At 54.7% G+C, this 25455-nt stretch overlaps 1 protein-coding gene across 1 annotated transcript in view; it reads right to left on the bottom strand.

The window, feature by feature from the left end:
* Positions 1-568: 568 nt before the first annotated feature.
* LOC117644702 (zwei Ig domain protein zig-8-like) overlaps positions 569-25455 on the bottom strand; it is a 46426-nt gene continuing 21539 nt past the window's right edge. The window contains exons 3-6 of the mRNA XM_034384315.1: positions 21175-21385; positions 3007-3134; positions 2452-2620; positions 569-2141 (exon numbers count right to left, since the gene is read on the bottom strand). Coding sequence (XP_034240206.1) covers positions 2014-2141; positions 2452-2620; positions 3007-3134; positions 21175-21385 — 636 coding nt within the window. The 3' untranslated portion in view covers positions 569-2013. The remainder of the gene's footprint in view (positions 2142-2451; positions 2621-3006; positions 3135-21174; positions 21386-25455) is intronic.

Genomic DNA, 25455 nt, shown 5'->3' with positions numbered 1-25455 from the left:
TAATTTAAATGACAGTAAAAAGTTGACGAGACGGCCGAAGTCAACGCGAAGTCAACGCGCCAAGATTCGCCTGTTTTTCCCGGCAGGCGGAGGTGCGACCGTGGCGCTCTCTGGGAGAACGGCGGCCCGCTGAACTAATCCTGCCTCCTCCCCCCTCACAGTGGGCCAGAAGACCGGTGGAGGTGGCAAAAAGTCTTGACGCGTTTTGAGCTCCAGAGTCGCTAAACAGGACTCGAACCGAACGTGTGACCCCACCAATGGATTCTTCGTTCAGAGAGCAATCCATTGGTGGGGTCACACATTCGGTTCGAGTCCCATTTAGCGACTCTGGAGCTCAAAACGCGTCTAGAGTTTTGGCCGCCTCCACCGGTCTTCTGGCCCACTGTGCCCTCCCCCTTTTTACCGCTTTCGTGTGTAGGAGGCCCCAGAGGACGCCATGGCAAAGAGTTTGGTTACGAGGAGCGTGGCTCTCGCAGACCGCCCTTGGTAGGGGCTTGTCGCGGTGTGAGAGAGAGAGGAAGCACTTTATGAGGGTGTCGTCGCGATGCGAGAGAGAAGAAACGCCCGCTGTCGCGTCTTGCTCCATAATCTTTATTGTTTTTTGTACAAATCAAATGCAGATTTTGCAATAGTTATTTACACCATTCTTTAATAGACGAATAATTATAACACAAAAATTTACATCATGAAATTAACCATCCACTTTTTACGTTAGTTTATTTACATATATTCAATTTGATCGTTGGGTGATTGGTTTCGCTAGTGATTCATAACATTCCGCCAGAAACGCCGACAAGGAGCCTTAATAATTTTAAGTTACAATTTTTGTATTTTTTTGTCGCGCTTCGACCGAAACAAGGAAATATTTTCTGGTGATGCCGCCACGCTTTATCAGAAGGCCGTGGTTTACAAAAGCACCCATTCTTCTCCTGTGGCCGTTTCTAGCTGCGTCTCGCTTTGGGACTTTAATTTAGATTACAAATTAGGAAGTAGATTAGCCATTCCTCGAAGGTATGTTCCTTATTTCGATGCAGAATGGCAGTAAAAATAAGAGACAGACATTGTGGTGGTTACAATCAAATCACACCAGAGAAAGAAACAATAATAGAATGTTTGAAAATGATTCGTTCTGAATATACATGTATGTACTGCTTACGTTTAGCCAAATGTTCAAGATTGTTTAAAGTGAATACTGATTTCAGCAATTTATCCTAACACACTCGCCAAAGAAAATATCCTAGCTAGGCACAACGCAATGCTTCGAGGGACACTGGAGGCGCTCCTGTCGCCTCCCTCCACACCCAGTCACTGTCCACGCACACAGGGTAGAAAATTATGTACAAAAAGCAGAACCTTCCAGTCGTCAACAAGCCAACCCTAAAAACAATGACAACACAAAGCCTTCCCATCGCACACACATACACACGCGCGCACTCTCTCTCACTCACTCACTCACTCTCTCTCTCTCTCTCTCTCTCTCTCTCACACACACACACACACACACACACACACACACACACTCGCACCCACTCTGCGTGGCGAACGAAAAAGGACAATACTGATAATAAAAAATATACACGCCAATGTCCCACAGACCGAAGTAGTAGTGGCGGCAGCAGACAACCGACATCAACCGTTACGTAAGTTACGTTTTGTCACTCAGGACATATCACATGCTCAAAAAATTTTCATTTTAATAGTTTCCTTCTTGGAGATAAAACAACAACACGTCGCCGCCAGCGAAAGTGCGGCCGTAAGTAACAACAACAACAACACAGGCCGGGCGGGGCCGGGCCAGGGCCAACTTGGGCCGCTATCTCGCAGTCGTCGACGTCCTCCCGGATGCCGCCGGCCCTGGGCGGCCCAGTGGGTCGACGGGGAGGTCGGCGGGGAGGTCGACGGGGAGGGGAGGGGTTTGACGGCCAATAGCGGCCCGCCCCCGGGGAGCCCTGCGGGCGCTGGGCCCTACACTGGACCGGCAGCAAGGCCGCAGGGCCGAACCGGCGAGAGCGACTATGACACTTGCACCGTGCTCCGCGAGTGCCACAGCAAGGCCGTCAAGGCCGTGACCAGCAGCGGCGCCAGGTGCGACGTCTGGTGGTGGCCCTGGCCGCCGTGCTGCATGGCGGCGGGCAGCTCGCCTGCAACAACAGCAAACATAGAGTCCGTGCCGCGCCGCACAGTGGGCCAGAAGACCGACGGAGGCGGACGAAATCCCGGACGGGTTTTGAGCTCCAGAGTCGCTAAACGGGACTCGAACCTAAAGTGTGACCCCACCATTGGATTGCTCTCCGAACGAGGAATCCATTGGTGGGGTCACACGTTCGGTTCGAGCCCTGTTTAGCGACTCTGGAGCTCAAAAGGCGTCGAGAGTTTGTGCCGGCTCCACCGGTCCTCTGGCCCACTGTGCGCCACAACCCCGAGGCGAGGACGAGGCGGCGAGGCACTCACCGTTGAGCACGTTGACGTGCACCTGCTGGCTCTGTGCGTTGGACGGGTTGCACTTGTACTGCCCCGAGTCCGAGGGCTTGGCCTTCCGGATCAGCAGCACGCTCGTCGTCGTGTCCCCCCTGGCCGTCTGCACCTCCACGCCGCCGCGCGGCGACTCGTAGCTAATGATCTGAAAAAACAAATTTCCGTTCTTGTTTCCAAGGGGAAAAAAACTCTACATTGCGCACTAAACTTCAACAACAACTTGAAATTCACTAAAATTCATTAAAATTCATCAAAATTGGCCTATAATTTCCGTAGTTTTTGCCCGAAATTCATCGAAGTTTAAGTGAAATTCAATGGAAAAAAACTCTAATTTGTGCACCAAACTTCAACAAACATTTAAAATTAACTAAAATTCATTAAAATTCACCAACATTCTTCTGTTTTTGCCTGAAGTTCAAGTGAAATTCATTAGATTTGTACACCGAAATTTGCAGTCATTTCTCCCCTTGCTTCTTGTCGTCATCGCATTTTTCGTCACAGTTTGAAGTAACGGCGTTTTGTTTTCCTCACCGAGTCGTTGTGGTTCCAGAAGACGTAGGCGGGCGGCTCGGGGCTGTACAGGATGATGCACGTGAGGTTGATGGTGGAGCCTCTGTCGATGAACAGCTCGGGCGCCCCGATGATCTCCGTCTTGGGCTCTGCAAGCCAAAACGACACCCAGGTTTATTCCACAATCGCACTTTATTTCCGAGGAGGGACAGCGCGCCGCCATTGTGTCCGGCCCGTCCGGCCCCGCCCCGCCCCGCCCCGCCCCGCCAGCCAGCCAAACAAAAAAGCGCTTCTTATCCGACATCCGCACGGGCGTCTTGGTGAACTCGGGAACAAAGAAAAGAAATAATGTAGAGATGTCACAGGAAGAGAGGAGACTTCGCTGAGCACGACGGACGACCAGTGTAGTGGCTGTTTGCCTTATCAGTCAGCTCTATCAGGGCGGCCAACCGAACGTGCCGTAAATCGCCAAGGAGGGCGAGGCGGGGGTTGGTGGCGTGGCGCTGCGTGCGAAATGACAGTGCCGCGTCGATGCGAGGCGAGAGCCACACGGGACAATTTTAATTAGAAAAAACTGATTACGTCTTCTGCCTTTCACTTTTTAATGACACGTGGATGCTGCACGGTTGAAGTGTGATTTTGGTACATTCTCAAAGGCCTTCCAAACGACAGAAACGTAAAAAAAATATTTATTCCGAGCGGAAAAGTAAAATTAAAACGGTCTAAAATTCGGAACAAAGCCACTTTTTTCCCAGGACGCGGCGAAACCATGAAGGAAGTCTGTTTGCTCGTCCGATTGCGATGAGAGCCGTGTACCCTCCGAGAAAAGGTACCATTAAAAGCGACCACAGCCGTGTCTTATCATGCCTGCTTGGCCCAGCGGCAGCCCTCAAAGGAGCAAGAGGGAGAAAGAGGAAGAGAGAGAGAGACGCGGAATCTAGTTTTGCGTCTAATGAACTTTGCCGAGCACGTCCTAGGCACGGCCGCGGGCGACAAGCTATACTATGCGCCTCCTTCGGCCGCCGGGCCGCGCCTGGCCGCCTCACTGCTTCCTGCCTGACAGAATAAATGCGCCGTCGTCACCACCGCCAACAACAACAAGCGTCACACAAAAGACGCGGGGCGGCCATCTCGGGAAACGGCGAAGAATTAAAATATCTGCAATTTATGCATCATTGCGCAACGAATAATGAAAGGCTACAGCCGTAGGCACGGAGTACACGGCCGAAAAGTATAAAAAATAAAAGAGACGCCATTTTTTTGTTTGTTTGCAGACAAGCTGAGCTTGACCTAGTTCCTTTTTTTTTTTTTACAAACGGTTAATTTTCTTGTTGTTGTTGTCAAGAGTGCGTGCCATTAGTTTGGCCGAACCGCAGTTGAGGCGAGGCTGCTGCTGCATCGGCCCTACCCCACTAGACTGGTGCTGTCTCTCTCGCGCCTGAACGGGGCTCCCCGTGAGTGCAAGGGAGACAGGGGAACCGCCGTGCTGGGCGCAGTTTGCGAACCGCATTCCCTCGAGCTCGGCGTTAGGAATTCGGATGCTTTCGCCACACTACATTACGGCCTACGCCTACGCCATCTGTTAATCATGTGAACCAAGACAAGCAAGTGCTGCAGCAGGCCAAGGTGGTGGTGGTGGTGGTGGCCGTGCCCGCTGGCCCGCCCCCCTGGGTAACATTCCGAGACCCCGCCGCACCCCACCCGCCGCCTGCAGGCACACTCCGAGCTCGCGGTTCGTCTCTCTCGCACCCGCACGGCTTGAGACACGAGTGCGAGAGAGAGAAGGAGAGAGAGACCTGCCGTGCGGAAGCAGTCCACTGTGCCGCGGTGCCGTTGCCAGCAGGGAGACCCCCCTCCACCGTTAGCCGCCAAAATCAAACGCCAAGATATATCTGCACAACCTTTGCGAACCATCCACGCGAGACCCTCGCGGGAACCAATGGGAGCCCGCGCCGCGCTCTCCATGCCAACGGCGACAATGAGCCGAGAGAGAGAGAGAGAGAGAGAGAGAGAGAGAGAGAGAGAGAGAGAGAGAGAGAGAGAGAGAGAGAGAGAGAGAGAGAGAGCGGTAGCAGTGTTTTTCGCCACGCTCTGAGCCGCAGAGATAAGAGCGAACCTCGTGTGTATATTCGTCGCAGGAAGCGCGCAAGTCAGAGTCCGGCTCTGCGCGTCGAAAAGAGGAGAAAGACACGGAAAAACAACGGTAAATTTAGGCGGGCGGCACCGAGGTCGGGTCGGGCGGCCCTCCACTGTAAGCCACGGGCCAAATCAATCCATCAAACAATCGGCCAGCCAAATCAATCAGCCAGCCGGGCCGTGGCACGGCGGCACGGCCGTGGCACTCTGACAGGGAGCGGGTCCTTTGGGAATAGGTGCACCGGAGGGGGCGGCCGGGGCAGCGGGAGGCAAATGCTTGAGGAAACAGGAATGTGGGAAAAAGTTTGTTTATCTTCCAATCAGGCGGGAGCAGAGGCCCGCGGGGAACGGAGACGCTCCGGTGTTGTGCCGCGGAGTGGATTCGTCGGAACGCGGCGAGCGAGGCGCGTTCGAACCTCACCCAGAGGTGTTGCGCCGAGAGATTTTCATGCCGGGTGAAAAAAGTTGCAAGTTGTGTCGGGGTCGTGGCGGCGGGCGACGACGCGACGCTCCGGCAGAAGAGTTTCCGCCACTGCCACGGGGGCCGTCGCAAAAGCGAGTTAATTTTTTCCGGGTAAATTTAGGACCTCCCGTAGGCCCAGGCCGCCCAGGCCGCCCGCCCGGACCCACTGACACACAATGGCTCGATTATTCAAGGGTTCCAGAACGCGCGTTCGGCCTCCATCTTGAAAACGACCTCGAATTTTTTTCGGCCATTGTTTTTCTTCCTCGCCCCTTCCACTTTTAAACCCACTCGTGATGAAGGAGATGGCGTCCGGCCGCGCCACTCGGACGGTCCCTTCCGATGCGCCGAGGAAGGATGTTGATGAGGTCCTTCAACAAACACCCGGCGAGGAAGAGGACGACACTCGCGGACTCTCCCTGGAAAGCGACGGTGGGACTGGCGACGCAGGTTCCTTGTAATGCAACTGGGGGCTAATCTCTCGCCCTCCTTTCGCCTCCCTTTTTTGCAGCTCGTTTTCCCCCCGCCGATCAAAGGGGGTGCACAGTGGGCCAGAGGACCGGTGGAGGCGGACAAAACTCTAGACGCGTTTTGAGCTCCAGAGTCGCTAAATGGGACTCGAATCGAACGTGTGACCCCACCAATGGATTCCTCGTTCGGAGAGCAATCCACTGGTGGGGTCACACGCTCGCTTCGAGTCCCATTTAGCGACTCTGGAGCTCAAAACGCGTCTAGAGTTAAGGCCGCCTCCACCGGTCTTCTGGCCCACTGTGGGCTGCATCTGCAGCCTCTTTGTTTGCCGCTGCAGCGCGGCAGCTCGATTGAGCTCCAAAGGACAAGGCAGGCCGGGCAAGCCCTTCCCGAATCCTTTTGGAGGCGTCAGCGAACCCGCTCTGTCTCTCTCGCAACTGTGAGAACCGCCACGCGCGTGCGAGAGAGACAGAGCGACGAAAACGGCTCTCGGCCTGCAGGCTGGGTGGGCGGGCCATGGCGGGCCATGCAGGCAGGGACACTGGGTCGGGTTTTGCCGCCTTGACGGGGCATTGTTGTGAGCGAACGTGCTCAATTTCCCTGGAGAAGGCCCCCCACCCCCACCCCCACCCCCGCAGCGCGCAGGGTGTGGCAGGGTGGCGACGAATTGGAGTGGGGTGGAAAGATGGATGCGCCCAGGCAGGGATCAGGCAGGCCTTGGGCACCAGACTGATGCCGAGAGTCGTTTTCGTCGCTCTGCCTCTCTCGCACCTACGCGGGACGCCCGAGGAGTGCGAGAGAGACAGAGCGACGAAAACGACTTTCGGAATCAGTCCGCGCAGGCCCGCCTCACTCGGCCATTTGTGCGCCATGTCCTTGCCCATGCCACGCTGTATGTCCCACGATGCACCACTGTCGCTGAGCAGGGCTGCCAACCTCAGTCTGTCTGCGAGGCACTTTCTCTTAAGCAAAGCTAAGATATTGGCCTCCGTATGACGACTGAGGTGGGCAGCCTTCCGACACGCCGTGCTAGTGTCCTTGTGTGGCAGCACTGAGTGCGGCGCGAGTGTGGGAAGCGTTGGCAGGGCGGCTGGCAGCCCGCGCCCGGGGTACGCGTTGCACATGACCTTATCTGAAGACAAACGAACTCGCCCGGCGTTAAGCTGCACCTATAAATTACACTGGGGTATCATCTCGGCACTCCAGCAGCAGCAGCAGCCCCCCCCCCCCCCCCCCACACCTCACTACCCCGTTCCCAGTGTTGTCGGTACTCTTCGCTCCCCGCCCATTCATTGTCCACGTCTCCCAGTGACGTCTACCCTTGCCTTGACGCGCCCCACAGTGGGCCAGAAGGCCGGTGGAGGTGGCCGAAACTCTAGACGCGTTTTGAGCTCCTGAGTCGCCAAATGGGACTCGAACCGAACGTGTGACCCCACCGATGGATTGCTCTCCGAACGAGGAATCCATTGGTGGGGTCACACGTCCGGTTTGAGTCCTGTTTGGCGACTCTGGAGGCGCAAAACGCGTCTAGAGTTTTGGCCGCCTCCGCCGGCCTTCTGGCCCACAGTGCGGCGCCGGTTCAGCCACCCGAAAACGGAATCATTTCGGACGGCTGAAACGGACGCGGCCGGGGCTCGAACCCGTGACCCGATTCCCGGCGTGCCCGGGGGCGTGCCCGTTGGCCTGCCGGCCTTGCTGCCGGCCGCGTGACTGCGATCGCGTTTGATTGTTTTCCCATCCGTCACCGCACTGGCGGCGCGTGAAGCGAGACCAAGCTTCTAATTGAAAAGAGAAGAAAAAGTGGCGGCGGCAGCGCGGCGGCGCAGGTTTATTGCATTTCTCGCGTGTCATTCCAGCTGAAGGGATCATCTCTGCAAATCCGGCGACGCCCTCTTTTCCCCGACGTTCACTTATTTTTCACCCCTCCCCCCTCCCCCTTCCCGAGGACGCTGCGTCCAATTTCCCTCATCGTCGGCACACTCGGCGAAACGCCATAATGCGTTTGAGGATTAACAAAATCATTCTGCACGGCCGCCGCCGCCGCCGCCGCCGTCGTCAGCTTGGCGGTCGTCGCACAGTGGGCCGGAAGACCGGAGGCGGCCAAAACTCCAGACGCGTTTTGAGCTCCGGAGTCGCCAAACAGGATTCGACCCGAGTGTGTGACCCCACCAATGGATTCCTCGTTCGGAGAGCAATCCATTGGTGGGGTCACACGTTCGGTCCGAGCGCCGTTTAGCGACTCTGGAGCTCATAACGCGTCTAGAGTTTCGGCCGCCTCCAGCGGTCTTCCGGCCCACTGTGCGGTGCTCCAAAGCCTCGCCAAAGGCGCGTGCGTCAAACGACCGACTTATTCCTTGCTGCCGCCTTCCAGTGCCGAAATCGCGGTGGCGGTTTCACTTTTCACAGTGGCGGCGACGACTGGCTGCTGGCGGCGTCATCAGCAGCCGCCCCGCCAGGGCCGCCAACACGCACTTGCCTGGGCTTGCCCCGCCAGGGCTGGCAGCCTTTTGGCGCCAAACGGCAAAGGCACCAAGGCGAAGCAAGGCCGAACGAGCCAAGCAAAAACAAACGTAGTATCGGCCGCCGTGGTCCGAGATTACTTTTCTGAATAAGGCGTTCCACCAGAGTGAGTCGCGTATAGAGTCTAATCTCGAAGGCGCCCCGCCCGCCCCGCCTCGCCCCGCCCCACCAGGCCCTACACCACGTTGCAGTTCGTCGTTTTCGTGACCGGAAATCGCGAGGCTTGTTTCCCCCATCTCTAGCGAGGCGTTCCCCGCGCTGGCGTGTTCAGAGCGTGGCGTGCTCGGGGCGGGGCGGGGCGGGGCGGGCATCCGTCTTGCTCAGGAAGCCACGAATACAGTTTCGGGCGTGTCACACTCGTGTGCATCGTGGAGCACCGAAATGACCCACTTTGTCGGCACACTGCCAAATCGCAGTGCTGCGCCATGGCTGTGCCCAACGCGCTGTGGACGCCGAACTGAACCGGTGGTCCAACGTGCACACGGATATTTTTTGGACGACTTCCGTCTCGATTTTGAAAATTGACAATCTCCTGGGCGCGTTGTAGGCAGTCACTCTAGCGGTGTGCCGTCTGGCTGTTAAAGAATGTGCACATGGTTCGCAAATGCACGGCTAGCTTCTCGTGTGTGTGTGTGTGTGTGTGTGTGTGTGTAGAGAGAGAGAGTGCACGTGTGTGTATGTGTGTGGAAAGTGAAGGAGGTGGTGGCGCAGGGTTAGCCGTTGTTGACTGGCGGTCAGAGTTCCACTTGCGAGTGTCAACTCACTAAGCCGCACCGCGCCGTGGATCCGAGTCAACTCTCTCTCTCTCTCTCTCTCTCTCTCTCTCTCTCTCTCTCTCTCTCTCTCTCTCTCTCTCTCTCTCTCTCGTCTTCTGCTGGCAGACTAAGAGCGCTTGCGAATGTGTGTGTGGTGTTGAGTGGTGTGGTTGCAGGGGTATTTGGGGGGAAGGCGGAGGGAGCTAGGTCTCGGAAAAAACGAAAAAGACAGAGACATGCCGGCAGTCTCTAAACCCGCTAACCGTCCCAACGTGTGGCCTGATCGGATAACGCGGCAGCCGAACGCCCGGAAGTGAGTCGGGAAATAGATTCGGCCATCGCGAGACACTACACTGCTTGGTGCTACTGGCGACGGGGCGACGAGCGGCGAAGGGCGGAGCGGGGTGGGGCGGGGCGGGGCGTTCAAGGAGGAGGAGCCGAATCATAGCCAGCACGTAACAACTCATCCTGAATAATATTTCACAACTCAACTTCCCAACTGCTCGAAGCCGCAGAACTTTTCCTGCGCGAGGCGCGAGGCAGCGGAGGAGGAGTAGTCTTGGAGGAGATTCGCGAAGCACTGCTTGCGTAGTCCGACCTGCCTCCACTTTCACTTTACCTCTCGGTTCCGAGAGTCGTTTTCATCGCGCTGTCTCTCTCGCTCTCATGGGGCGTCCCGCATAGGTGCGAGAGAGACAGAGCGACGAAAACGACTCTCGGAATCAGTCTGCTGGCGGTCCTGCCGGGACACTATCCGATGCAACGGCAGGCCTTATTGTTCCCAATCCCTCGTCTTCGCTCTTCACTCTGCATGTCCGATTCTCCCCCCACCCCTTCCCCCACTTTTTCCCCCGCTCGCCGCCCGAAATCGCGTTCCCGTCTGCCCTTTCTGCTCGCGATATTTACGATATTTCCGTTTAAATCTTCCGGGGGGATCGCGACTGTGGCGGCGCGGAATTCAATGTGGAGGTCGAATCGCGGAGCGCGGGCACGCCGCGCCGCGCCGCACGCCGAACCAGCCCGACCAGCCACTGCCGCCGCGGGACGGAAAAAGGAGGAAAAAAAAAAAAAAAAAAAAAAAAAAAACGCGCGGGGAAAAATAGGGAGTCCCTCAGAGGAAACTTTAGGCAATGTGAAAGGGGCGGTGCACTGAATGAAAGGTCCGAACGCGATAGTCTTCCGTGTAAAAATTTCCTATCGTTAGAGACTAAAAATGTAGATTTACATTTGAATGATAAAAAGACAACGAACACTAATTTATTGAGGATGCCGGCGCCTTGCACACAGTGTAACGAATGCACTGCTTATTTGCCCCCTTTTTGCAGTGAAACTGGCGAAGAGGAAGGTAGACCGGAGGGAGGGAGGGGGGAGAGAGAGAGAGAGAGTGAGAGAGAGAGAGAGAGAGAGAGAGAGAGAGAGAGAGAGAGAGAGAGACCATGATGCAGGAAGGAGTGAGCGGAAGCGATTCTCCCGCTCGACCCTAGTTAGCCTTCTGGAAGCCGCCTTGTATACCAACGTCGCTTGCCACCGGAAGATTACCTTTAGCGAAGGGCGGAGGGGGGCGGAGGGGACAGAGGGGGAGGGGACGGAGGGGGGGGGGAGTGTAAGATAGAGACGGAAGACGGGCAAAAATGCAGTTCCGTCTCCCAGCGCGCGCACTGCGCCCCGCCGCGCCCCGCCACGCCGCGCCGCGCCACGCCACACCCGTAAATCCTGGCAGGAGAGGCCTGGAACGGCCCTGGAACGGCCCCGGAGACAACATTTCAAGGCCGATAAGCCCCCCGTAACGAGGATGTTCTTTCCGTACACTAATTTAATCAACTCAGTCTTGACGCCGTTACTTCTCCTCCAATGGCTCCGCCCCCTTGGCCGAGCCAAGGCCTTGCTAGGGCCTCTCCCTGCCGCCGTCCTCCTTTGGAGCCTCCTTGATCAGCTTTGGGCCCGCCCCGCCCCGCCGCGCCCCGCCACGCCGCGCCACGCCAAGCGTCATGCGAGGCGTTCGCCGATTTTACGATACGCTTTTCGGTAAGCACTCTACGGCGTTATTGCCGTTGTGGTTCGGAAAGCGCCGGAAAGGGCGGAAGCAACTTCATCCGGCCAACCAAAACAAACAAACAAAAAAAACAAGCCACTTTTCATTTTCCACTTTTTTTTTGCAGCGTTACGTATTTAGAGCGGCCACTTTTCCCGCGACATCTTGACCTTTGCTCTACGCTGCGCGCACAGTAAATGTCTTACGGTGAAAGGCTGCACCAATATAATATGGTGGAGATTTTCTCCATAATACCAACGAAATTCCTCAAAATCTCTATAAGGTAAAGCGAATTCTCAATGTTACGAAGTCAGCTGCACCACCATATTATGGAACATTTTCACCATAATGTGGAGACTCTTCACTGTACAACTTTTAGAGTGCGCGTCCGTGCGGCTTTCCTCCCAGTGTGCCGAATTTCCTGTTCCGAGACAATGCGGCGAAACTGAAACCGAATCGGAATCCGAGTAAGCCCTCGGAGCACATTTGGCGCACATTCACATTGGCGGCGGGACTGGCGGCGAGGCTCGTCTAAGCGGCGTGCCCGGCTCTGCCCGGCGGCACGGCACTGTGCGTCGCGGCCCGCCAGGCCCGCCAGGCCCGCCAGGCCAGGCTCCGCCACGTCGGAACGGAAACTCATTTAGGTAAATCATATTCGAGCCGCGGCCGTGCGCAAAGTTTGCTCACTGTCAAACACCACTTGAGCGTATCGTTTTCAAAGCACGAAAAGCGCGCGCGCCGAGAGCTCGTCGTAGAGGTATGGCGTACACAGTCCGCGCACGAAAAGCGTCGCGAAAAATGATTAGTGGTGAAAAAAGCGTGGCGAAAAAAGCGTGGTGAAACACGCGTGGTAAAAAAAGCGTGGCGAAAAAAGCGTGGTGAAACAAGCGTGGTGAAAAAAGCGTCGCGAAAAAAGCGTGGTGAAACACGCGTGGTAAAAAAAGCGTGGCGAAAAAAGCGTGGTGAAAAAAGCGTGGTGAAAAAACGTTGTAAAAATGGTGTCGCGAAACAAGGGTAACAAAAACACGCGCAGTGAAAAAAGCGTGTCGAAAAAAGCTTAGCGAAAGCCCGTAGCGAATAAAGCGCGGAGAGAGCGCGCTCCGAGAGCGGCCGCGGGCTCGTTGGAAAGCCGAGCGTAGGCTCTGGTGGGCTCGCCCTCGTCCCCGCACGCTACCGCACGCACGCCACGCAGGTGCCTCGTAATATGAGGTGGCAGCATGCGGGGGAGCACAGTGGGCTAAAACACCCTTTTAGGCGCTCAAAACCTCTTTCCTAAAAATCGTTTAAACAGGCAAACGTTTTCACTGTCGGATAGGAAATTTTCTGCAGATTTCAAATCTGGTCTTATTTTTGTTGTCAGACCAAAACTACGACCACTACAGGCCTTCAAAGTTAATACTTGTGATAATGTGTTATTTTTAGTAAAAAATGCAACAAAACGCCACAGCGATTTTGACGGCTTTGCATCTAGATTTTGAACCTCCGGTGGTTCCATTTTAAAGAACAAGTATTTCCGTTCAAAATGATACCCGAGTTATCTTCCTGCGATAATTTGAAGGGTGTTGGTGTGCATATAATCGCTTTATTTGTATAATTTTTACTTTAAAAACAAAAGTTTGAGATCTACTATAGAATTCCGCACTATTAAGCACGTTCCACCGCTGGAAATTATCAACCTATGTGTCAATTGAAAGGATCAACAGAGAAAACCTGCGCATATTTGCGCAAACAGTAATACGCGGCTGTGAAACATTATAAAATTGGCAATTTACCCGTTTTCGGTAGAAAATGCGTCCCAACGAAGAAAGAAGCCAAGCATCCATGTCTCCATCCCAACCGTCCCTTATCTTTTCACGTGCTATTTGGCTCCTTTTCCCTAGCCCCGCGCCCTTTCTCTACAACTAACCCTCCAGAAAAGGCCACCCGGAAGTGCAACAGAATTGATGGGAATGCAGATCTTCTGACTGCCATTTGTTTCATCTGATCCTGTTATCAGCTCTTTCAGAAAATAAAAACCTAAAGCCAAGTCTTAAAAACTGTGTGCCACAGTTCTTTCACTTATAGTTGGCCCCTTTGATGGCCAGGCAAATGAGACTGCCATGTTATTGTTCCATGAAGAGTTAAATGATATACCATTTAAAAATTGATTTTAGGAAATTGAAGTTTGACAGTTGTTATAAAATCTGTAACCATGATTTTTTACAGTATTGTTTTTAGGAACGCACATATAATGTTAGTGATGTTTTTGACTCCTTTAAGCGGTTTTCAATTGTTCCGTCTGAAATTAACATTAAAAAAACCTACAATATGTTTTGCATCGATCTAATAGAAAGAGAGAGTGCTCCCGCAGACTCAGAAGTATACAACATAAAAATACGATTATATTATATCAATTTTCGGTGAACCACGGCTGAGATAAGGTCACACTTGCCGCCGCTTGTTCAAAATCTCATAAAGTAAGACCAAAAGAGGGTCTGTACCAAATTTGGGACATATACGATCAAAAATGGCTGAAATACAGGTTTTGAGCGCCTAAAAGGGTGTTTTAGCCCACTGTGGGGAGGGAGAGAGAGAGCACAGCAGAGAGGCCTCTTTCCGGGAAGAAACAGGATGAAGTGGCAAACCATCGGCAGCGCCTTTGCCGCGCGGTGCGTTCCCCGTGTGTGTGTGTGTGTGGGGGGGGGGGGGGGCACCAGGTTGGGCCAGGTGGCGGCGAAGCACCTCCCGGGCAAATAGAAGCGAACCTGGTCAGTCAGGGTGGCGCGCCACTGCCACGCCACTGCCACGCCACAGCGGGGAGGCCGGCGTCAGGTGGAGCTCCTCGTTCGTGTAAATCTTGTCAGAACGCAAGAAACCTGTCTGGGAACCTGATCAAAATTCGGGCACCTCTGGAAGCTGAAAACTTTTTCTGATATTCTGTAAAACTCAGGCCATCAATTTTGGAATAAGTTTTCAGAATTTCAGCTTTTAGAGGTGCGGGAATTTTAATCAGTATTTAGGACATGTTTCTGGCATACTGACAAAATCCACACGAGTGCTCCACAGTCCGAAAACAGGACCGGAAGCAAACGCATGAGAATACCGATGGATGACCCGTTGAAAGGCAAGTGACAAGACAAATTTTCAAATAGTAACTAAAATTCAAACTTCATTTTGCAAATTTGACATGAGAGATGGGCACCTAGAGTCTCGGTAATCCCTTGGAAGGGGGCGGGCGCGCGGCCAGCAACACCCCACCGCCCTCTACGGGGTGGTCCGAGGCGCGAGGAGCGCGAGCCGAACCTAGCCCAACGCTCTGCACCGCCTTGCTAAAGCGCTCACGTGCCTCCCCCTTGGCACAACATCCGCCCCGTATATCAATGTTTGAGTGCGCAGTGCTCGCAGTGCTCGCAGTGCGGTAGGCCGTTTAGGCTGCCTGCGGTTTCCTGCAGAACCCTCGCCGATCCAAATAATAAAGGCGGATGGGATGAACGGCCGGGGCAGTGCGCAGTGGGCCAGAAGACCGGTGCAGATGGCCAAAACTCTAGACGCGTTTTGAGCTCCAGAGTCGATAAATTGGACTCGAACCGAAAGCGTGACCCCACCAATGGATTGCTTCCGAACGAGGAATCCATTGGTGCGGACACACGCTCGGTTCGAGTCCTGTTTAGCGACTCTGGAGCTCAAAACGCGTCTAGAGTATTGGCCGCCTGCACCGGTCTTTCTGGTCAACAGTGTGTCGGCAAGCTCAGCCTATCGACAGGTGTATCAAATGGACCACGACTGCTGGCCTAGCCAGCCGTTCAAACACTAAGAAATTTCTTACACGGTAAAAACGGTACCTGGTTTTCCCAGGAGCCCTATGGCGAAGACATAGGCGATTTCCAGGGGGTTCCTGGGAAAACCAGGAACCGCTTTTACCGTGTAGTGTTTAAATGAAACATATTGTTGTGAGTTCAGTTTTCTGAGAGTGCGCTCCCAACAAGCTGGACAAGGTAACAGCCTGATGCTGTTCCAGGGCGCGTCTTACGGCGCTATTTGATTTTCGTGCCGATACAGCAGGCAGGGCCAGGGGCGGGGCCAGGAGCAGGGCCGGGGAGAGGTCCGTCTGATTGGCCGAGGAACAGCCATGAGGAAAACGGAGTGAGACTCAGCGATAAGAACAAATTCTTTTCTTTGTTAAATTAAGCCGTTTGCAGTCGGCGGCATCTGGGCGGGCCCGAAGCCCGGTGAAGCTAGCCGAAGCCGGCCGAAGCCAGGCCGAGCTGAGTCGGTCGGGAGTGGGGAGCTCAATAACATGTCTGCAGATCTCGATCGCGTTGACAGGCCAACAGGGCCAACAGGGGAGTCGAGGGTAAATAAGGGTGGCAGGGGAACTGCTGCTCTTTTCCGAAAAAGAGTAAAAGAGGCTAATAATGTTGATATCTGCAACGGCATCGGCGAAGGCGCCCCGCGTCGCACAGTGGGCCAGAAGGCCGGCGGAGGCGGCCAAAACCCTAGACGCGTTTTGAGCTCCAGAGTCGCTAAATGGGACTCGAACCGAACGTATGACCCCACCGATGGATTGCTCTCCGAACGAGGAATCCATTGGTGGGGGTCACACGTTCGGTTCGAGTCCCATTTAGCGACTGGATCTCAAAACGCGTCTAGAGTTTCGGCCGCCTCCGCCGTTCTTCTGGCCCACTGTGCCGCGTCGTCGGGCGATGTTCTCGGCAGTGATCGGCACCCAGCCGACGCTCGGAGGACGAGATACTCATACTAGAGCTCGGTATTCCTTGGAGCAGGGAAATGAAAATTCCACTCGGCGTGGCCGGGGAAAAGGGCAGGCCGTCGAGGGAGGGTTTCAGGTTGGGCATCAAAGAAATTAAATGAAACGTGGAGAAGAAAAAGAGTTTCAGAAACCTTGCATACTTTATACCTTTGAAAACCGATCGCTGTAAAATTCCAACGTAGTACCGTTGCAACGAAAATATTGTTTTTTCACAGGGTAGTACTGCGGTTTTTCGGCCTCTCCGGCCGCGACACAGTTCGTGGAAACGCTTCAAAGTAATTATTTCGTTAAAAAGCAGCGAAGAAAATAAAAAGTAAATGAATGACAAAAAGAAAAAGCGGGCCGGCCCTAAATTGGACGCACGCGCGCCCTGACGGCCACTTCTCAAATTCGGGGCGCAAAGGGTATCACACACCACGAATCCGGCCGCCTGGCACGCGCGCACAAGTGCCAAAAACTTGCTTTTTTTGGTTGTTTTCTCGGATGTTTTTTTTCCTCTAATTTTGGCGGCCACCCGGCGCCACGCTCGCAGGCCGTGCTCTCGACCTCGACGCCCCTCCCTTTCTGGGCCTGCTCTCTCTCCCTCTCTCTCTCTCTCTCTCTCTCTCTCTCTCTCACTCTCTCTCTCTCTCTCTCTCTCTCTCTCTCTCTCTCTCTCTCTCTCTCTCGTGGTACTCTCCTCCTCGCGGTTACGCCGTTCCAGGCAAAGTATTCTCTTCCACTACCAGAGTGGCGGCAGGGGCGGCAGGTAGTAAGAACATCGCGAGGCCCCAGGCACTTCAGGTGACACGTCGTAGAGTGCATTACTGAAAGCCGCACTCGCACTTTCGCGCGCACGCACACACACACACAGACACACACACACACACGAGGGCGAGACGGACGTGAGAGCAGAAAATGAAGGACGTCGTACAGAGTGAAGGGAAATGGCTTCAAGTGTGTGTGAGAGAGAGAGAGAGAGAGAGAGAGAGAGAGAGAGAGAGAGAGAGAGAGAGAGAGAGAGAGAGAGAGAGAGAGAGAGAGATGGGCCTCGCCGGGGACCGTCCGTGAAACGTGTGCCACGTCGACAACTGCGTGTCGTGCTTCCAATCCGTCCCCGGGGGAGGCGGCGTTGTGCTGACTGTCGAGCCGTTAATCGAAAAATTAGAGGAAAGGGAGGCCCGGCGAGGGGCCCCGTTGTTGCAATCCTTGCGGGGGGTCAGAGAGGAAGAAAAGACGAAACACAGCGAAAAAAAGAAGAACAAGGAGGAGGAAAATTAAATTAGAGTTTAGGCCTAATTTATTACCGAGACAAAACACTGCGTCTAATTGGCAAGCCTCACCTGCCTGACCTTCACTGGCCTTCGCCACGCCATGGAGAGGCATCTCTCTGGATCCGTTAGTGCCGCTGCGTTTGTCTCTATCTCCAATTCATTTATTTTTGACAAAAAAAGGCTGAGTAAAATGGAACAAAACAAACAGAGTGACTTTGTTTTCGACCAGGATGCACAAGGGCAGTTTGAAACCAATCGGCTTCAGTTTGCATTGCCTCGACACAAAGAAAGAGACAAATTGATTGAAAACAAAAGGAGGAGACGGAGAGAAAATATTGTGAAAAGCGGCGCAATTGAAAGGGTCAGTGTGAGGCGACATTATGGGATGAAATAATGCTGTCCTTGCAATATCGCAGCGACAGAGAAAAGTGGTTTCCTGCAACAAGTGCGCCGCAGTACAAGCGTCGCTGTGGCGAAGCGGCGAAGCCGGTCGGACAGCGAGAGGGGGAGGGGCGGCTGTATAAAAAGAGAGGGAAGGGAGAGGGCTTTGCAATCCCCAAAGCCGTTACGGTAGATGGTAGTAATGGGTCATACCGCTAGAATCATAACACGTTCCCTCTGCCGCTACAGGTGAGCCTCGGGGGGAGAGCAGCGCAGCAAACACAGTGTTTTTAACAGTGGACCAACACTACCCCAATTTGCGTTCTCATTAACGTTACAACTTTTACTACACGCTCCGGGCCGCCTCCTGGAATTTAGCGACCTTGGTGTGTGACCGGGGCAGGGCGAGCAGCCTCTACAGAGACACCACGGTGGGTGGCGCCACGCCGAAAGGGGTGGTGTTTGCAGCAGTTGGTGTGATCCACTAGTAGCTGATGAAATGATCATGGGCGAGTGGTACAACATCCGTTTTTTTGGCTGGTGGCCTCACGCATGAAAAGGGCAGCTACGCAACGAACCCCTCCTCGAGAGAAATTCCTCCAAGATTTACTGTTGACAGGTTCAGGGGTACCGTCATGAAAAATTCAGCAGCGTGATGCATAACCAGGCGTGCGTAGGTTGGTACGGCCTCACTACTTTCCAGTGGCGTGGCCCGCCGGGGGAAAAACCCGCGCCGTGGAAACACGTGTGCGGTAAGGGGGCGTCCACGAAGGACGTAACGCTTGCACAGTGGGCCAAAAGGCCGAACTCTGGACGCGTTTTGAGTTCCAGTCGCGAAATGGGACTCGAACAGAACGTGTGACCCCACCAATGGACTGCTCTCCGAACGAGGAATCCATTGGTGGGGTCACACGCTCGGTTCGAGTCCTGGTTAGCGACTCTGGGACATCAAAACGCGTCTAGAGTTTTGGCCGCCTGCACGGTCTTCTGGCCCACTGTGGCTCTGGCCCCACATGCGAGTGCTCCCCGCGTCGCATCGTTCTTCCTGTTTGCAAAGTCCGGTCGGCACGAGTCCGCGTAGTCCGCGCCGGACCTAGGCCGGACCATGGCCGGACAGACCGAGCAGGCGACGGTTCAACTTTGCGCGCGCTTTGCATTCAGCTCACGCCATCGGCGGCAGCGCGGCGGACAGGCGGCGGATCCATCATTGACAACTGAACCTCCCTCCCTCCCCCCCAAAAAAGTACTACGCCAACAAAAAAAATTTTGAGGAAAATTTTGAAATTTCGGTGTGATAAGTCACTTTAAGCGGGTCTGGCGGTGTTGAGATTTCATCGATGCCGAGATGCAAATTCGTGTCGAACAATATTTCCAACCGGCGGCGCACGCGAGGGACCGCGGAGACCGAAAGAGTCCGTTGGCTTTCATTCCCGCTTCATCCGTTCCGCCCGGTCGGCACGTTGGGTTGGTACTCCCCGAGCGGTGCAGCTAGCGGCAGTGGCACCAACAACGGCATGAATGCATAGAAATGGGTGAGAAATACAGAAAAAATGAAAAAAAAAACACGCAGCGACTAGCAGCTAAGAAGAAAGAATGAATGAATGCATGAATGAGTGAATAAATTTTTCTCGCTGCGTTGCGTTTGCCTCCTCTGCTTATTTGGCTCTATCGGGAATTGGAGGAGGAGAAGCATAAGGAGGAGGAGGAGGAGGAGGAGGAGGAGGAGGAGGATGAGGAGGAGGAGGAGGAGGAGGGGGAGGAGGAGGAGGAGGAGGAGGAGGAGGATGAGGAGGAGGAGGAGGAGGAGGGGAGGAGGAGGAGGAGGAGGAGGAGGAGGAGGATGAGGAGGAGGAGGAGGAGGGGGAGGAGGAGGAGGAGGGGAAGAAGAAGAAGAAGAAGAAGAAGAAGAAGAAGAAGAAGAAGAAGAAGAAGAAGAAGAAGAAGAAGAAGAAGAAGAAGAAAGAGAAGAAGAAGAAGGGAGCGAGGAGTGCCGGGAGGCGCGATGCGATGTCCGGCGGGGTTCCGGGGCTCCGGGGGCACCAGCCCGGCAGCTCAGCCGCAACAATAGGCCTTTTGTACGGCGTGGACGGCCATCAGCAGCGGGAGGAGGCCCCCCCCCTCCCCTATAACGCCCCTCGCCAGAAAGGGGGGGGGGGAAGCATCGGGAATGTGCGAGCGCGCGCCAGGCGGGGGCTGCGTCCGAGAGCCACCTCGCCTCGCGGCCGTGGGGCTCGTGCCCCGGCGTGAGTGCCGTGGTATGGGGAATGTGGCGGGTGATTACACATTTGGGGCGGGAGAGAGAGGGAGAGAGAGAGAGAGGGGGAGAGAGAGAGAGAGAGAGAGAGAGAGAGAGAGAGAGAGAGAGAGAGAGAGAGAGAGAGAGAGAGAGAGAGAGAGAGAGAGAGAGAGAAGGGGTATCGGCCCGGTCAGAATCTAGACTAGATTCCCCGGCTTCCGAGCCATTGGCACGCAGTGCGGCGGTGCTGGCCCACGACGCAGGCCACCTCCTCCTGGGCGCCTCGGCACCTAGAACGCACAGCGTCGCGCACAGCGAGCCAGCCGGCCACGCGGGTGGCCCGGGTTCAACCCCCACCAAATCGGCTGCAGTTTTTTTTCCCCACCCAGACTGGACAAGTTATGATAAGGCGAACAATGCGTATTATTATCGACACTGCACCGTATCTCACTACACTGCAATAAATAAAACAGCCGCCCTCGCTTTTTTTTCCGCCGCGCGCCCTGCCTGACCGCTCTCCTCGTGTTTTTCTATCGCGGCGCGGCAGCGCGGCAGAACGCTCGGGGAACAACAAGTTGGGCAAAACACTGCAAAGCACCAACCAAAACAAACAACAACAACAAGAGCAGAGAGTGCGCAGGGCATTAATTCGTTAAGGCCACTTGATTCTGCAGTTTTTCTCCCGCAGCGACGCTCCGACCATGCAGTGTAGGGGTCCAGCCAGCCCCGGGCCGGGGTGAGTGAGTAGGCACTGTGCGGGGCAGCCGTGCGCTGCGGGCCAGGCGACCGTCGCTTCTGCAGGCGGCAGACTTGGCCGGCAGTGGCCCTTGGCTCGGAGACAACGCCGCGGCACCGCACAGTGGGCCAGAAGACTGGTGGAGACGGTCAACATCCCGGACGCCGTTTGAGCTCCAGAGTCGCTAAATGGGACTCGAACCGAACGTGTGACCCCACCAATGGATTGCTCTTCGAACGAGGAATCCATTGGTGGGGTCACTTGTTCGGTTCGAGTGCCAGGTACTGGGATAGCGACTCTGGGACATCAAAACGCGTCTCGAGTTTCGGCCGTCTCCACCGGTCTTCTGGCCTACTGTGGGGCGGTGAAGGTTACGGAACGAGGACTCCATTGGTGGGTTTAAGTCGAGTCCTGTACAATTTTTCTCTAAGAAAAAAAAATGTTTTGGCTACTGACCGACGACGCTGAGGTGGATGAAGTGGCTGAGGTGCGGCGTGGTGGACACCTGGCACTCGTACACGCCGGCGTCGCGGTGCTGCGGGTACTTGAGCTGCAGCATCCAGTCGTCGCTCATGGCGTTGTGGGTGGCGCGGAACCGCTGGTCGTTGGTGTAGGTGTACCGCGCCACCGTCAGCAGGTGGATGTCGCGGTGCCGCACCCAGGACACCTGCCAATCAAAAACAAAGTCGTTTATTTGTTCCACGTTTCGTGTCTTTTGCGAGCAGAGCACAGTAAATGTCTTACGGTGAAAGGCTGCACCAACATAATATGGTGGAGATTTTCTCCATACCAACGAAAATCGTCAAAATCCCTATAAGGTACAGTGAATTCTCAATGGTAAGTTACGAAGTCAGCTGCACCACCATAATAATGAACATTTTCACCATAATATGGAAAATCTTCACTGTGCAACATTTAGAGTGAGGAGACTTCATTATTTGTCTCGCGGCAGCAGAATGGAGCTAGCGCGCAAACCGTGGGGAGGTGAGACCCGATTAGACAAGTTGAGGTCGGTAGAAGTGACGACTATAGTGTCACCGAGTTGGGAGTTGCAAACAGAATGAGGTGTGAAGGCAGGGGAGTGAGTGCCTTCGTCTTCATCGCGCGGCACGGCGCGGCAGGGCGTGGCACGGCACGGCGCGCAGCCCCAGCCAAACTGGCAGACAAACAATGCCATAAAAGCATCCTTGAAATTGCCAACGGAAGATTTCCGCCCTCCTCCCCTCGCGGGCTCCACTGTCCCACCCCCCCTCGGCCTCCTTCTTCGCGGAGACTATCCAAGTTTGAACATCAGCATGTTTACCGAAGTTCAGGTTGGCACTCTGTGCCACTCCGCGCGCGGGGACCGCGGGGACGGCGACGAAGGAAAGCACAATTAAACGACGTTGGAGTGGCTTATCGGATTTTTTTTAGTGTCACTGATTGGAGTGGACAAAGCCTCTGACTGTCTCGTCCACTTCACACAGTCGGGGAAAAACCACGCGGACGCCTGTCCCACTGTAAAAATAAAAACGGCATAATCTCGATAGAGGTGCTCTCTCTACGTCCAGGACAATTGACACGCTGTTTTGCCTTCGCCAAAACGAAGTCAGGAGGATATTAACTATATTTTGGAAATATATTTAGTCTGCCCTCATCCGCCAAAACGACTTCCTAATACTGGGAGTATGCTAACAAAATTGTGTGTGTGTGTGTGTGTGCGCGCGCTCAGGCGACGGTGGTGTGTCTGAGCTCGAATCACCAGAGTTTAGATTTGTTGCCTCCCCCCCCCCCTCTTTCCTCCTCGGCACGCCGTTGACGACATCGAGAGTACGCCAGGCTTGGCTTCCTCGCCTCGGCCGAGCGAAAGGCGAAATGGATTAGGGGAGCCTTGTTTGACTTTGCGTCCTCTTTCTGAATCTGAGACCCACAAACACGCGCACGCACGCACACACACACACACAGACAGACTCGCACACACACACACCGCAGGGCTGTCTGCGTGGCGAGGCGCGTGGAAGGGTGCGGGTGATGCGACACGAGCGAAGAGCAAGAGTCTAATAACAGAGTGGCATTTTGTTTGCGTCGACAAAAAAAAAGAAACAACCCTTTTTTTTCCCAGTGGCGTGACTCCCTATGCCTCCGCGCACCGCCACGGCCGGAGAGGCATAGCATCTGCGACGCTCCATCGGTCCATCGGTCGCGAGGCTCGGCCAGGCCGATGTGCTATCGAGGGGCAGTTGAAGGCCATCCGCCAGACAAGGCCGCGCCCGTATAGAATTTGCCTCTAAAGTAGGGTCGGACAGGTCAACGGGCACTGTTAGGCCGGCAACCCCGTACACACACACACACACACACGCACACACACACACACACACACACAAGGGACAACAACATTGATCAAATAAAAACAGAAAAACGAAAAAATGATTGAAAACAAAAACAGGCAATGGAAAGTTGGAGGGCAGTTCAATTTGGGCGCGCGTGGCTTGGCTTGGCGTGGCGCGGCGTGGCGCGGCGTGGCCCTCCACGCTTGGGTTGGCCAAGTCGGGGTTGACGGACCGACTCATAAATAAGGCGGCCAAAAGTGACCGCTTATTGGCATGCCGAGTTGGCATTGGAATGGTCCGCCCCGCCCGGTCCCCGCGGGTCGTTGTGGTGTCCGCCCCGCCCCGCCCCGCCCCGCCCCACCGCGCCCCGCCGCGCCCCGCCGCGCCCCGCCGCGCCGCGCCGCGCCCGGCCCTGCACTAGTTTACAGACCAGCGTCCCTTTATTGCCGCGGGCCCCTCGTACCTACGAAAAATACTGGGCAATTTAATTTTCCACTCCATCGGCCTCCGGCCAAAGTTTCCTTTTTCGAGTCTACCTCCGTCGCCCCTTTGTTTCGCCTGGCGGGGCACTCATACACACGCACACGCACACACACACACACACACACACACACACACACACACGCACACACACACACACTCAATGTCTGGTACAGGCGAGGAAAGGCGGGCGCGGCCCTGGACTTTGAGAAGTCGGCCTGTTGCTGATTCATTCGAGCCGTGAAAGCGAAAAGTCTTTTCCGCTCCGCCGTCCAGCCGTCCGGGCGGCCAAGTATCTCTGAGCAGCAGGAAACGTGGAGGGAAGGCTCGTTATCAAGAGTCGAGTATACTCTAAATGTTGTACAGTGAAGATTCTCCATATTATGGTGAAAATGTTCATTATTATGGTGGTGCAGCTGACTTCGTAACATACCATTGAGAATTCACTGTACCTTATAGAGATTTTGACGAACTTCGTTGGTATTATGGAGAAAATCTCCACCATATTATGTTGGTGCAGCCTTTCACCGTAAGACATTTACTGTGTACATTTTTCATAATCGTCCGATTGATGATGGTTTTTCTTATTTTCTCGAGTGGTCTGCACTATGTCTAATGGTGAAAGGCTGCACCACCATATTATGGTGATTTTTTCCATAATGCAAAAAAAAATAATCGTCAAAATATCTATAAGGTGTAGTGGTTTCTCATTGGTATGATATAGAGTAAGCTGCACCACCATAATATAAAACATTTCCATTATAATATAAGGAATCTTCACTAACATTTGTGCGTTTCCCGTCGCTCGGTGCTCAGTGGCAGCGCGACGGTCCGAAATATAAAGCCGTGGGGAAGTCATGGCAGCTCGGCCAACCCGTCGGGCAGCAGGGCAGCCGGGCTGGGAGTGGTCCGCGCCCAGCCGCCATGGCGCCGCCAGCGCGTGGAACCAAACTTGGATCACTTCACCTGGATCCCATTTTCCCATTTTCTTTGCGGGACAAAGGGGCGTATTGTGCGCTGGCCGGGGCTGGCCGGGTCTCGTGGGGACGGCAGCGTGTCGCCAGCTCGGTCTGCCCCGCCTGCTGCCAGCGCGGTCCGCCCCGCCGCAATGCCGCATTGTCGCCGGAGAACTTTCCTACCATTACTGTACGTAATGTAAACGAGATTTTTTTAAATGGCCCGCGCGCCTAAAAACGCGTAAATGATAAACCTGCGTTTGACCGCTTCTGCTTTTAGACTGGACTAAATCAGTGGGAGGCACGAATTTATCGCGAATACCTCACGAATGGGCAGAGCTGTGTGCAAAGCCGTTGCACTCCCAGGCTTTGGTGCAGTTTTTTCTTTAAATGTAATTTTTTAATAAATTTACTTTTTAACTGCCTGCGTGATTGGGATTATGTCAACGTCAATGCAACAGTGGTCCGACAAAACCACCACGGTAACAGTGGGATGGCGTTGTAGAATTCACACGAAAACTCCCCCTTTTTTGGGCCGAGACGAGGAGACTTGGCACGAGCAGAGCACGGCACGGCCATCAAACCGGGATCGACTTCCTGACTGCCTGGCGGCGCTACCATCCTCGTCCCTCGTCGCGCTGCATCCGGACAGACAGCGGGAGAGAGAGAGAGAGAGAGAGAGAAGGAAGCGCAGCGGGCAAAAAGTAAGTACCGCATTATAAAGTAGTTGCGGACTTTGTCTGCGCGATGATTACTGTTGCTAGTTGGGCCAGCGAATATGGCGCCGGGCATCTCCATGACAGCCTCTCTCTCTCTCTCTCTCTCTCTTTCTCCCCCCTTTGTGCTCTCATCTCCATCACTCGACTGCAGCGCCACCAGCTTATACACTCAAGGACAAAAATAAATTCCATTAAAGCAGAAATTTCGCGTGTGCCCGCACGGCGTGCCTCGCGCTCGGCTGGAAGCGGAGGAGGAGGACCCACTCTGCGCGA

This window comes from Thrips palmi, unplaced genomic scaffold (assembly GCF_012932325.1).
Source record: "Thrips palmi isolate BJ-2018 unplaced genomic scaffold, TpBJ-2018v1 HiC_scaffold_18, whole genome shotgun sequence".
NCBI lineage: Eukaryota > Metazoa > Arthropoda > Insecta > Thysanoptera > Thripidae > Thrips > Thrips palmi.
The sequence above is the reverse complement of the archived record's forward strand: the minus strand, read 5'-3'. Positions and strand labels throughout refer to the sequence as shown.